Source organism: Labeo rohita, chromosome 21 (assembly GCF_022985175.1).
Source record: "Labeo rohita strain BAU-BD-2019 chromosome 21, IGBB_LRoh.1.0, whole genome shotgun sequence".
Lineage (NCBI taxonomy): Eukaryota > Metazoa > Chordata > Actinopteri > Cypriniformes > Cyprinidae > Labeo > Labeo rohita.
In genome coordinates, this window is record NC_066889.1 from 12,416,093 (window position 1) to 12,431,464 (window position 15,372).

The 15,372-nt window shown below is 35.4% G+C and overlaps 1 protein-coding gene across 16 annotated transcripts in view; it reads left to right on the forward strand.

Moving 5' to 3' along the window:
* The window catches only part of nrxn2a (neurexin 2a), a 497,417-nt gene that overhangs the window by 411,942 nt on the left and 70,103 nt on the right, over window positions 1-15,372 (forward strand). For all 16 annotated transcript variants that reach the window (XM_051093387.1, XM_051093386.1, XM_051093393.1 and 13 more), the window contains one exon: window positions 12,831-13,012. In XM_051093387.1, coding sequence (XP_050949344.1) covers window positions 12,831-13,012 — 182 coding nt within the window. The remainder of the gene's footprint in view (window positions 1-12,830; window positions 13,013-15,372) is intronic.

Genomic DNA, 15,372 nt, shown 5'->3' on the forward strand with positions numbered 1-15,372 from the left:
GAGCAGGGGGTGAAAACTTTTGGAATTTGAAGATTGGGGTAAATGTAATTTATTTTGTCTTCTGTGAAACATGTAAGTATCTTATGTAGCTTGTTAAGGACAATACTAAGTAAAAAAAATGTGATATTTAGGAAAAAAAATAAGAAATATGTACACGTCTTCAATCTGTTCAAAAGTTTTCACCCCCCAGCTCTTAATGCATGGTTTTTCCTTCTGGAGCATCAGTGAGTGTTTGAACCTTCTGTAATAGTTGCATATGAGTCCCTCAGTTGTCCTCAGTGTAAAAAGATGGATCTCAAAATCATACAGTCATTGTTGGAAAGGGTTCAAATACAAAAAATGCTGAAAAACCCCAAAAATTGGTGGGACCTGCCTGAAGGATTTTTCTGAAGAACAGCAAGCAGTTTAACTGTTCAGGACAAACAAAGGGACTCAAGAACAACTATCACTAAACAAACAGCTGTGGATCATTCAGATAAAAATCTTTAAAAAGTATTAAAAATCTTTTGAACAGGGTCATTTTTATAAAATCAACTATTATTTTCTCGTGGACTATATGTAAACACTTTTTTTATGTGAACTATCTTATTCAGGTCAGTACTACATAAAACCAATCACAGCCGAACATAACCAGTCATATCTAATCATATCGTAATGTGACTTTCATGTGACTTTCCCCCATTCGTTCTCTGTTACCCCCCCAGCAAACTCACTGCACGCTTTAGGGGGTCTGTTAAAACTCAATGGGCTCAGGGGACATGGGCAGTGTTTCTTTAAGAAAACAAGTGATTTATACATTTTTGAGGTTATATTTTGTAATATTGCCATTGTTTTATTGTCTCCCTTGCCTCAAGGAAACACCACGGGTTAAGTCAGTGTTGCTGGTCGGGATACTCAAACAAAACCCAAGCAACATTTTGACAGTACCACAGAGACGCAGTTTTTACACTGCTTGAGGGAATCTACCTCATATATAGTTTTCTTTGCAAAAAAACAAAAACCCAAAACTGAAGCATTGTAACATCCAAAAAAAAAAAAAAAACATACTGCACATACTGCACCTTTAACTGATAGAAAGCCAGCTGGGATGTCACATTAGTATAAATGGTAAACCATCTTTAACTCAGAATTGGCCAACAGTTTCCAAAATCAAATTGGACGCCTGCAACTTCATAAACGCCTCTCAGAGGGAAGTCCAGTCCCTCGTCGAAGCATTTCACACTGAGAGTAATTCACTGCCAGGTTTTCGCAATTACAGGAAATTGCTAATATTTCAGCGCTACGCAGTTAGCCTGACTGCAGGGTACAAGTCTTCATTTGATTTCCATCCGCACTGTCAACTTAAAAACCCATTTAGATTTGATTAACCAAGGTAATATTATAATCTAGAGAAGTTCTTCGATAAAACACTAATGTTCAGGTGAAAGTAAGTTTTGCTAATTTGTTTGCTTCCTTTGTGATTAGACATCCGAAAAATGCCTACAGAAGAAAAAGTTAATATTTTTTCATATTTATTCTTTCAAATGTCGTGTAGCTTATTTATGGTTATATGGCTGAGAGCCCAGAGTGTTATTATTGGTCCACACCATAAAATGAATTTCATTTGCAGCTTTGAAAAACAACCCATAAAAAATGTATTCCAGGTCCTGGGTTTCAATTAAATCTTGCTTTTTCAGATTGCTTTTTCATACTGTAAATAGCATTGTTGCTATTAACAGACATCACAATAATACTAACAGGACTTATTTAGAATTTAGATCCTATTTGGTTGTTCTCGCATCCCTAGTCTTATTTTAATTTCGCTGCAGCCTGTTATATTTGCTGCTCCTGTTTGAAATGAGCAGGATGTTCTTAGCCCGCAGAGCTTGCTTATCAAGTCTCAAAGTCTACTTCCACACTGTGGGAAAATAAGTGTAAATCCGGTGTGGTTTATCCTGCGTAATGTAGGAGGTTAATACAACCTGGCACCCGTGGAATAGTTTTGTGGGAGAGAGGCAAATATTGTGTTGCAAAACATGTGAGCGGCTGCAAAGAATGCTAAGTAGACTGCGTCGGTTTCTTTGCAGATTTTGCATTGTGACTGCTTGAAATAACACGTCTGCTCAGTTTTCTATAGCGTATTGTTAACACAATATTTGTTCATGCCAGCAGGAAGAGTTGTAAACTAATTTTGTATGGATCTATTTTTCTACACCACTGAAACAAGAGAGACCTCCACTTGGTTTCTGTAGGAGTGCTGCAAGTTATTGGAGTTGTCAGATGCGTCTGGGTTTGGCTGAACGTGTCGACTTAATGAACCGCAAATGATGGGTGTTCACATTTACCTTGATGAGCCCAGTGCACAAACTGACAGGCAAACTTATCCGAAAGGTTAATCACTCTCCAAACACTAAAGATGAGGATGTGTTTTATGCTACACGCTGTATATTTAAACAGACTTGATTTTACATTGGTGCTAAGAAACAGCTAGGAAATGAATGCTACTGAGTCTGGGTTAATTATGCTATGCATGATTAAAATATTGTAGTTAGAATGAAATATATGAGTCACAAAGGTTCGCTTCTAGTGTATTTTTAAATATTTAAATAAGTTGGTTCAAGTAAATTACATTCTTTCATGCAAATCACAGTTGTGCTGCTTAATATTTTATGAAAACCATGTTACAATATTTTTCAGAAATGTGGGGTAAGATTAAAAATATATATACTTTTATTGAACAAGGATGCATTGAATTGATCAAAAGTGACAGTTTTGTATGTTTATATTATTTGAAATAAATGCTTCGCTTTTGAACTTTCTATTCCTCAAAAAATCCTGAAGAAAATGTATCTTGGTTTCTACAAAAATATTTAGGCGTTTTCAGCTGCTGAGCTGGATGGAACGTTCTGGCAATAATACTGCAGCTAAACATCCAGAGAAAGAAAAAAAGTGCAAAGCGGTTGAACTGAATCCATACACAAAAAATACTTGGGATGGATCTAACAAAAATGTTGTAGTCGTCCCAAAAGCGGCAGCTGGTTTGTTTTTGGCATAGACTCCACATTCAGCAAGAAAAGATTAATTTATCTTTTATTATTTTATTTTTTTCCCTCTTAATTACTTTCCATTCTATTTTTAAAAGCATTTTATACTGCAGCAAAAACTAATATGCTGATACCTGCAAGACAAATTAAAATGTCATGCAGCCAAGTATAGATGGAAATTTAATAGCAATATCAAGTGTTTAACAGAAATATCAAATGTCAAAAGAAAAAATTCAAAAGTTACTTTATTTGACAAAGTCTGACTGAGTAGGAAGATTGTCTATCTATGTATCTATCTACAGTTAAGGTCAAAAGTTTACATACACCTTGTAGAATCTGCCAAATGTTAATTATTTAATCAAAATAAGAGGGATCATACAAAATGCATGTTATTTTTTTATTTAGTACTGACCTGAATAAGATATTTCACATGAAGACGTTTACATATAGTCCATAGGAGAAGAACAAAAGTTGAATTTATAAAAATGACCCCATTCAAAAGTTTACATACACTTGATTTTTATTACTTTGTTGTTACCTGAATGATCCACAGCTGTTGTTGTTGTTGTTTGTTTACTGATGGTTGTTCATGAGTCCCTTGTTTGTCCTGAACAGTTGAACTGCCCACTGTTCTTCAGAAAAATCCTTCAGGTCCTACAAATTCTTTAGTTTTTCAGCATTTTTGTGTATTTGAACCCTTTCCAACAATGACTGTATGATTTTGAGATCCATCTTTTCACACTGAGGACAGCTGATGGACTCATATGCAACTATTACAGAAGGTTCAAACACTCGCTGATGCCTTAGAAGGAAAAACCATGCATTAAGAGCTGGGGGGTGAAAACTTTTGAATGGCATGATGTGTACATTTTTCTTTTTTCGCCTAAAAGTCATATTTTTTTCATTTAGTACTGCCCTTCAGAAGCTACAGAAGATATTACATGTTTCCCAGAAGACATGTTTTCCACAATAAGTTAAATTTACACTGATCTTCAAATTCAAAAAGTTTCACCCCTGGTTTTTAATGCACCCTGTTTCCTTCTGAAGCATCAGTGAGCGTTTGAACCTTCTGTAATAGTCGCATATGAGTCCCTCAGTGTGAAAAGAAGGATCTCAAAATCATACAGTCCTTGCTGGAAAGGGTTCAAATACACAAAAACTGCTGAAAAAAAACCAAAGAATCTGTGAGACCCGAAAGACTTTTCTGAAGAACAATGGGTAGTTTAACTGTTCAGGACAAACAAGGGACTCATGAACGACTATCACTAAACAAAAAAACTCAGCTGTGGATCATTCAGGTAATAGCGAAGTATTAAGAATCAAGTGTATGTAAACTTGTATGTAAATGGGGTCATTTTATATATATTTTCTTCTTGTGGTCTGTATGTGTACGTCACTTTATGTAAAATATCTTATTCAGGTCAGTACTAAATAAAAAATAACATGCAGTTTGTATAATCCCTCTTATTTAAAGTAAATAACATTTTGCAGATTCTGCAAGGTGTACGTAAACTTTTGACTTCAACCGCATCTATATATCTACAGTATCTATCTTGTTTAAGAGAAGAAGTAGACCTTGAAGAATCAAATATCCTGATTATTACACAAACCTATGGTGGGATAAAATTGTTCATTTGAAGTACGTCATAGTCTACCTCTACTAGCACAAAGACAATGGAAAATGAGCTTTCATTATTATTCTGCGCTATACCCTTGCTGCAGTAATGCTCATTAACACATTACTGCAGAATAACTTAATAACTTGAAATAATTTATTCAAGAAATGTGAAATCTTGTGCAAATATCTCTGGAGCGTTGTGTAGTTTTCCTCATCTTTTGACCACTTTTATGTGTCTGTATAGAAGGATGACTTTGATTCCCAGAGCCGTGAGGAATATTAGGTCCAGAAGGACTGAGCCTGTACACACATGATCCAGTGGACACGACTGCAATATCGCTCTGTCTGTGGGCACCTGGGAACACACAGCAAATAACTGCACTGCTCCTAACTCACTTCCCTTTAGCCTCCATACACACAGCTTATCTAATCACAGCATCTCACAGGCGTTCTCAGTGAAATCCAATCCCAGTGGTTTATTGGAGATTGTTGTTTGCCTTGTTGAAAAGAAGAAACATGTAAAACCCGTTTCGGAGCTGCATGAAAAGACCGGGAAAAAATCATTTTGCTCAACTGTTCACTGGGGAGGTGATGTAGTCAGAAATGTTCTTTTTTTCGCTTATTTTTGTTATTATGTGTTTGCTTTTTATCCCGCAGGGTATGGAGTTGTGATATTACCATAAGAATACTCTGTGGAATGTTTATTAATCTAAGAAGCAAAAGAAAAGATGGATAGCGCGGTTCAAAATCTCATCAGGGATAGATTAAACGCCATTTGAAATCTTAGTCTATTAAATATATATACAGTGGACTAAAGAGGAAAAAATGTGTGTGCGTGTTCAAATTAATAAAACTAAAAACTAAGTCATTTTTAACATATCAGTAATGTTAGTCTTTTCTTTACTTTAGTCATCACTAATGTTTTTTCTTTAAGTAGGTCAGACACACTGGCTTAACATTTTTAGTTGTATTTTTAATGTATTTCTCTACATATTTGCATATTTTAACCCACATATTTTCTGCTTTTTGTTTATTGCATTTTTAAATACACCAAATAAATAATATTTAGTCAGAACCACTAGACTAGGGCTGTCACTTTTTTTGTCATTTTTTTTTTTTTTTTTTTTTTTTTTGTGGTAATAAAAATAGACCAACAGCCTTTAAAATAACTTATCGATAATCCAATAAACACCTGTGAGACACTTTATTTTTACACTTTTTGATTATTTCCTTCATTTTATTCAAAATAAATGCCTTTCCGATCTGATATGTGATGTGAAAAGGGAGAAGAACGAGTTTGGCATAAGGCGGATTCGAACTCGGGTCAGTAGCGTCAAAAAGTCACTGCTATGGGTTTTAACATCCCATTATTTTGGTAATCGAGTAATTAGTCAATTATTCTGACGATGAATCAAATAATTCTAATACTTTTTTGTGGTAATAAAAATAGACATATGTGAACAACATACTTTAAAATAACTTAAAATACATATATAATAGCAATGAGGTAATAATTAGTTCATATAAAATATCAAAAGTAAGCAATCATATGATTTTATTAAACAAAACTGTTATAAACAATAGAACTATGTACATTATGCCTGATAACAAATGCCTGCAGATGGCGCTAATGACCTGACGATTGTTTTTACACTTTTCTGCACAATCTAATTCATGTTTAATATTGACTAAACAACATTTCAATCAAATGTCGACTTTAATATCTGGCTATTTGTTTGCGACAGAAATGCTACAGTAATTTCTTTAAGATGTGAACATCAAACTGTGTAAACTCAGAGTGAAGGTTTGAGCTTTTATTTTGAAATCACAATGAACAGTTAGCATGTATTCTCCTGTGTTTGTGTAGGTTTATAAATGATTTACCTTGCAAACCTGATGAAATGGCCCATATTGCATTTCCAGATGAACATTATAATAAACCCAAACACACAATAATATGCAGAGATGGAGTTTGAGATGCTCCACACATGCCACACACAGTCGTTCTGAGATACCTACATGCATTAAATAATTCAAGCACTTATATTAAAACGGCATCGTACATATTTATTTAATTGAACTGAAGTGTTTGTGAATTCACAATAGCTTTATGCTTTATTATGATTTAAATGTGTTTAATATATCATGCAGCCTTGGAAAATTGTCTAAAAATGTGTTTCATTGATTCTTGTCAATGGAATGCATCACTTCTGGTATTTTGCGGTTACTCAACATTAAAAAAATAGAGTACTCAGATTGAATCGAGGATTTGTGACAGCCCTACTGTAAACAAGAAAAAAAGAGAAACTTGTTATAAAAACACTGCCCTGGAAAAAAAAAAAAAAGAAAAGAAAAAAAAAACTGCTAAACCCAGCCTAAGCTGGTTGGCTGGTTTTAGTTGGTCATCCAGCCTGGTCTTAGCTGGTCATTGCTGGTCAGCGGGCTGGTTTTAGAGGGGTTTTGGCCACCTTAGCTGGTCAGACTGGGAGACCAGCTGGAACAACCAGCTAAAACCAGCTTGACCAGCTTAGCCAGGCTGGGAGACTAGCTAAAACCAGTTACTTTCAGCTTAAACCAGCTAAGACCAGCCAACCATCTTAGGCTGGTTTTAGCAGTTTTTTTTTGTTTGTTTCAACAGGGTGCTGAAAAAAACAGCTAAAACCAGCTTAAGATGGTTGGCTGATTTAGTTGGTCATCCAGACTGGTCTTAGCTGGTCAGCAGGCTGGTTTTAGATGGGTTTTGGCCACTTCCTTAGTTGGTCAGAGTGGGAGACCAGCTTAAACCAGCTAAGACCAGCCAACCAGTTTAGGCTGGTTTTAGCTGTTTTTTTTTTTTTTTTCAGCAGGGTGCTGGAGGAAAGAAAAACAAAACAGCTAAAACCAGCCTACGCTGGTTGGCTGGTTTTAACTGGTCATCCAGCCTGGTCTTAGCTGGTCAGCAGGTTGATTTTAGAGGGGTTTTGGCCACTTCCTTAGGTGATAAGGCCGGGCTTAGCTGGTCAGGCTGGGAGACCAGCTGGAACAACCAGCTAAAACCAGCTTGACCAGCCTAGCCAGGCTGGAAGACCATCTTAAACCAGCTAAGACCAGCTAACCAGCTTAGGCTGGTTTTAGCTGTTTTTTCAGCAGGGTGTTGGGGGAAAGAAAAACAAAACAGCTAAAACCAACCTAAGCTGGTTGGCTGGTTTTAGCTAGTCATCCAGCCCGGTCTTAGCTGGTCATAGCTGGTCAGCAGGGTGGTTTTAGAGGGGTTTTGGCCACTTCCTTAGGTGATAAGGCCGGGCTTAGCTGGTCAAGCTGGGAGACCAGCTGGAACAACCAGCTAAAACCAGCTTCACCAGCCTAGCTGGGGGAAAGAAAAACAAAACAGCTAAAACCAGCCTAAGCTGGTTGGCTGGTTATAGCTGGTCATCCCAGGTGATAAGGCCAGGCTTAGCTGGTCAAGCTGGGAGACCAGCTGGAACAACCAGCTAAAACCAGTTTGACCAGCCTAGCCAGGCTGGAAGACCAACTAAGACCAGCTTAAACCAGCTAAGACCAGTCAACCATCTCAGGTTGGTTTTAGCTATTTTTTTAGTAGGGCTAAGCTAAATGATTAAATTTATTCAGAAGTCTTTGTATGTGCGCTAAATTTGGAACTTATATTATGTATGTATTTATATATAAAATTATGGTCTTGTCTAATCAAATTCCCTAATACCACCTTTAAAACGCAAACAAACTATGATTCATGTCTGTGGCAACTGCAGCCTAAGAAAGGGAAAAGCACTTTAATATATCCTGCCCAAAATTCCTGTTTCATACAGTCAGGATTATAAAAGCTGTTTTGTAATTGGTTGTTTTAAATGGCACACGGCTCAGGAAATGGTTTTATCTTGCTCAGTACACACAAGTCTTTTTAGTTGAATTACAGGGAGTAACTGAAGCAGGAAAATTGAATTTTTGCCTCCAAGACTTTTTTTTCCCCCAAAGACGGTGTGTGCGGACAGTTCATTCAGTGTGTTTATTGAATTAAACACTGTTTACAAATGCTTAACCTATCAGGAACTTAATGCACTGGTCCTCGCTTGTTACACTACGCTAAAGCCCGACAAAGAGCCATTGTGGAGTAATAGAAACATTTTGAGTGCCCACTAACAGCTTAAATGTACCATATCAACATCCTCTTTTCTTGAGCAAATTTGCGAAAAACAAGCATCCTTGTTCTCATGTATAGAAAGGGCTACGAATGGTTGTATGTCATAATTTTCAAGGGCAGATAAATGAGTATAGGTCACAACCAATCTAAGGCAGACAACATTATCAGAGGCCTACGTGAAGTGATATTGATTTGTTTAGCACAACCTTAAAATGATATAGAGTGGAATCAGATTCCAACATTTAGAAAATAACCAAGCCAATAAATTCTTATTCCTTCTGAGTGGGGAAATCAATTCTGTTTTGGGGACTTTATACACTTTCTGAATGCATCATGATAGCAGTGGTTAAGTTTCACCTCAGGCTGAACGTCCCATAAAAAATGTCCTTGGGCCACTGCAGTCACATGGGTTGTCTAGATCACAATGGTTTATGTAGTAAAGTAGGTTCACTATATAACCCAACTGGCAATGGTGACCATGAAACTACTTTTTTCATCATTTCTTATTAAAAAATACATTTAAGTCTCTTTGACGCTGGAATTATTGAGCTGTTTTTCCACAGAATAATATAAGAAGAGTCAGTATGTGTCTCTCAATAAAACAGCGCCTGTCACAAATGTCAAGACACATTGTGGTTTTGTTCCTGATATTTTTGTCGGGGTGGATTAATGTGAAGGATATTCCACATGTGTGTCACGTCATGGAGCTACAGATTTTTTAAAAAGTCAGGCATTGTAGATGAACTCTAAAATTTTCCATTGACATAAAAGTTAGTGGTTGGCGGTTTGTTTGTCTTTCATTTGAATTACATGGCGCTTACATCAGTCAGGGTCAGACTATCATTATTATAACTTTATATTATGCTCCAGTTCGGAATTAAATGACTGGCAACCATTTTTAATTGACTTAATAGCCAATACCGAATTTTACTTTCATGTGGCGTTTTGGCAAGCGTTAATTTTGGACCCTGCTGACAACAGACACTTTAGCTCCAATTAAATGAATAGGCCTGATTGATCCCATGTGTTTTAGCATTTCATAATAACCGTTCTTAATATTTCAGCAGCTCAAACAGTTGTTGTGATGCATCGCGGCCCAAACTCAACAAGTTAGTTAGCAGCTTTCATGAGCAGGTGTTCAGCACTCTGTAACCCACATCCCGCCTAGGGGACCACTCGCCAGAACACTTAATTACATTCCCCGCACCTCCTCTGTTTGCTCATTTAGACGACCACAAGCGCCAGGAATGACAGGTGGCTCCACTTTGGCATTCAGGTATTTAGGTGAAATTTGAGAGGGGAGGTCAGTCATTTAGCAAACCATTAATCAGTTGGGAGGGCGTTCAAGGAAAGCTTAGTCTCAATGTACCAATGAAGAACAAAAATCTGGCCTTACAGCAGATGCTGAGTGTTGAGCGTGACAAACGGGAAGCACCTGACAGATGTTTGAAGAGCTTTTAAATAATGTTACAGGTGCTTTGCATATCTAGAATAGACTGTTTGAATGTTATTTCATTAAATAACAAAATATGTAGCACAAGCGAGAAAGATAGTACAAGCAGTTTTTTTTTGTTTTGGCAAACGATTAAAATTGTAACAATTTTAACTGTAACAATTTACAGTAATGTACAGTTGAGGTCAAAAGTTTACATACACCCTACAGAATCTGCAAAATCCTAATTATTTTACCAAAATAAGAAGGATCATGCAAAATACATGTTATTTTTTATTTAGTACTGACCTGAATAAGATATTTCTCATAAAAGATGTGTACATATAGTCCACAAGAGAAAATAATAGTTGAATTTATAAAAATGACCCGGTTCAAAAGTTTACATCCCCTTGATTCTTAATACTGTGTTGTTACCTGAATGATCCACAGCTGCATGTTTTTTGTTGTTGTTATTGTTGTTGTTTTTTTAGTGATAGTTGTTGATGTCCCTTGTTTGTCCTGAACAGTTAAACTGTTCAGGAACTAAATCCTTCAGGTCCCACAAATTCTTTGGTTTTCCAGCATTTTTGGGTATTTGAACCCTTTCCAACAGTGACTGTATGATTTTGAGATCCATCTTTTCACACTGAGGACAACTGAGGGACTCATATGCAACTATTACAGAAGGCTCAAACATTCACTGATGCTTCAGAAGAAAACACAATGCATTAAGAGCCGGGGGTGAAAACTTTTTGAATTTGAAGATCAGGGTAAATTTAACTTATTTTGTCTTCTGGGAAACATGTTAGTATCTTCTGTAGCCTCTAAAGGGCAGTTTTAAATGAGAAAATAAGAAAAAATGTACACATCTCCATTCTGTTCAAAAGTTTTCACCCCCTGGCTCTTAAAGCGTCGTTTTTCCTTCTGGAGCATGATTTTGAGATCCGTGAGACACTTTGTTTTACTCTTTTCGATTATTTCATTCATTTTATTGAATATGAATTACTTTTCGATCTGATATGTGATGTGAAAAGGAAGAAGAACGAGTTTGTGGTGGATTCGAGCTTGGGTCGATGTCATCAAAAAGTTACCGCTATGCGTTTTACCACAACTTTTTACACCACTGAAGCTGATGTTAAGTAGCCGTCCTTTGTAAAGTTGACTATACCAACCACATGTTTGTGGGCTGAGTTAGTGTAAATAGCCTCTGCCAACAAAGCATGCTGTTTGCACTTAGTGTAAGTAGACGCTCTGTATAAATGTATTTTAAATTTTACTCAATTTGATGAAAAGTGCAAAATAACATTTAATATGAAATACATTTTTTTTTTTTTTGTTTCTGCATGGAAGTGCATCTAGAGAAAGATAGTAAGAAGTGACGAATGTGGTACAGAGGAGAAAGCAAAACAAAACACCGATCACAAACACATCCACTACCACAGTTTGCGGAAGCTACAGATTACGGTTTATAAAGTCTTAAATATGAATATTTTTCATATACAAATGCATTGGCAGCCGTGTGGAGTACCTTTTATGATGGGTGGATGCACTTCATTGGAGTTCAAAATCTCAACGCCTATTCACTGCCATTATAAAGCTTGGAAGAGCCAGGACATTTTTAATATAACTCCAATTGTATTCGTCTGAAAGAAGAATGTTATATACGGGAAGAATGGCTTTTCATTTTTGGCTGAATTGTACTTTTAACTTAGTGATTGCTATCGCGAAGAGACCTTCAACCAGCATATCAGCTGTAATTGCAAAAATACCTCAGAATATTGAAGTTAGATCTAAGGAAAGATCTAAAACATTCTTTTAAATTGTTTTTGATATCTTTTGCTTTTGGGCCCTTCTTGATGTGTTTTTCTACATTGTTCATTAAGTATAGCTGGACGTTATTCACCTTTGCCCATTACTGTGCGATTGTGCTTCAACAGTGAGGCAGCTCACATTACAACCTCTCATTTTACCCTGGCAAATCGGTCAACACATTTGCCCAGGTTCATTCTCTAGGGCTGTTTCAGCGCGGATAGCTTGGCAGTTTAAAGCATGTCGGGCATCCGTCCCGCCCTGCGGTGGTTTCTTACCAAGCTGACGCAGCACAGCGCTGGCTCCATTTCAGATCCTCATTTCTATACAGCCGCTGTGATTCGATGCCATGTCCAATCGTAGTGAAATATTAGCGCCCAAGTACGTGGCGAAGAACAAGAGCAACAAGAGGGCAAGAAGTTGGTGGAGTTCGCAATGAAATGGGCCCTGCTTTTCAAGGCCAATAAGACGTTTCAGCTCTAAACTGACGCAGGATGCTTGCATCTCAAATGGCAGTCCTGAATATGACGTTTGTCACTAAGGAAACACGTTGCAAATGAGCATTCAAGGCACATCTGAACAGATGGCAACTTATTAAAGACAGAGACGCTTTTATCTCATATGAGGCAGAGCGCAGGCAAATATGCGATGTGAGCTGGTTCTTTAGCATCCATCTTGCCTCACACATTCACATTGCCGCATCCCTCCTGCTGTGTTGCTCCACATCTCTCTTCCATTCTTATTTTCTGTTGTCTCATGAAACATCTTTAAATCCTTAGCTCATATTACGTGTCTTCCTTCATTTGGCAGCTGGGACCACATATATTTTCGGGAGAGGAGGAGCGCTCATCACGTATACCTGGGCCCCCAATGATAGGCCAAGCACCAGGGCGGACCGTTTGGCCGTGGGCTTCAGCACCCAGCAGAGTGATGCCATCCTGGTGCAGGTGGAGAGCAGCCAGGGCCTCGGAGACTACCTACAGTTGCACATTGTGAGTATCACAGCTCAGTTTGAAGCTCTAATAGGCCTCTTAATTTAGTTATTTGTTGTCCTACAACCCTCTACAGGCTCTATATTAACACACAGACGGCCCTAATGTCCTTTTTATTTCCAGTGTTCATCTTTTCAGCTCAGTTTGGCTGTATCACTATGAATCTAAAATATGTATAAAGTCATCTTGTAGAATTTAATTTTCAAGTTTTTGTAATATGTTTTATGTAATTAGGAAGGTCAATATATATATAGTTTATTATTAGTAGTATTATTATAATTTGTTTAGTTTACAATAAAAAATAATAATAATGTATAATTTGTGTAGTTTATAATAAACATAATATTATATCTTAATATATTAATAATAATAATTATAATAATAATATTGTTGTTGTTGTTTTACAAAACTACTACTTTTTTAATGCAGGAAATACTGTAGTGAATAATTTAAAAAAGATTGTGATAAAAAATGTTTATTATTATTATTATTATTATTATTAATGTATAATTTGTATAGTAGTATAATTTGTAATAGTAACAGTAAACATTGTATTATTATTTTTATTATAATAATATTATTGTTGTTGTTGTTTGCCAAAACTACTAGTTTTTTTAATGCAGGAAATACTGTACTGAATAATTTTTAAAAAAGAATGTGATTAAAAATAAAATGTATATTGTTTATTATTATTATTATTATTAGTAGTAGTAGTAGTATGAATAATTTATTTAGTTTACAATATAAATAATAATAGTATTAATAATAATAATGTATAATTTGTGCAGTTTATAATAGAAGTAACAATAGTAAAAACAAAATATTATTATTATTATTATTATTATTAATGTATAATTTGTTTAGTTTACAATATAAATAATAAGAACAATGTATAATTTGTGTAGTTTATAGTAGTAACTATAGTAAAAACATTATTATTATTATTAATACTATTATTTGCCAAACTACTACTATTTTTAATGCAGGAAATACTGTAATGAATTAAATAAACAAATGTAATAAAAGAATAAAATATATTATTTTTAATTATTATAATAATTATTATTATTATTATTAATGTATAACTTGAATAGATTGCAATAGTAATAATAATAAAATAATAGAAATAATAATAACAACAACAATGTATAATTTGTACAGTTTATAATAGAAGTAATAACAGTTAAAATCTTTTGTTATTATTATTATTATTATTATTATTATTATTAATTTGGTATTATTATTATTATTATTATTATGATATTGTTGTTGTTGTTGTTTGCCAGACCTGCAAAAAATTGTTTATCGAATGCAGGAAATAAATAATAAAAAAAAAAAAATAAATAAATAAATAAATGAAAAATAATTGTAAAAAATAGTGTGACAAAAATGTAAAATATATTATTTATTATTAATGCACAAGAATGATGATAATAATAATAATAATAATAATATTAAAATATTTTTTGAAAGACCCATTTTTTTTGGAGCCTGAAGTCCATCTACAGTAGACACGATACAGAGCTGAAACTTACCACTGATATCCTAAAATTTTAAAGTAAATTGGAGACATACTGTGTTCACGCCATGTCGTAATAACCATAATTACTAGATGACAACTCTAAACGTTCTACTCAAGGCGGTTCATGTCCTCCAACTTAGAATTATGTATTTTTATGGCAACACTATTAGAGCAAAAATTAACCTCTATGGTTTGAGTAATCAATAGACAAAGCCACAGTACTACAAATAATAGTCATTATGCAAGCAGCTTATTAATAAAGTTATAGGTTATTTTAAGTGGGACATTCAACTATGTGCTAGCTACATTAACCTGTACGGTACGTATGCTTGTGTGAATGCTTTTTATAAACCAGAATCTCGTAATTACAGTAATACCGTCGTGACATGAACACACCTTCATCCTGCTGTGACAAAACTGTAGTATGTATTATATCTGGAGGCTTTTGTGCGAGCAATGCTACTGACGGAGTCTTTGCCATTTCCATTCACTCGGTTTGGGAACTGCTGACAGGCAAACTGATGCAAATTGACTTGGATAAAAATCTTAAGTTGAATCATTTCAGAGAACGCTTCAGGGGCTCCAGACATATGAGCGCCGTATTCATGGATCAAATGATGAATAGAAGCTACATCCTTACATTCAATTCTCCTTGATAAGATCCGAATACACCTCCTCCCCCACCCAGGCAGATAGGAGAAAATTACCCCAAAAATGATGGAATCATTAATCGCTGAACAGTTTATGAAGAAAACACCATACCCCTTCATATTAATTTAGCCTATTAAAACAACATAGGGCTGAGATAGTATGACGGTAGATCAAGCTTGTAAATGCC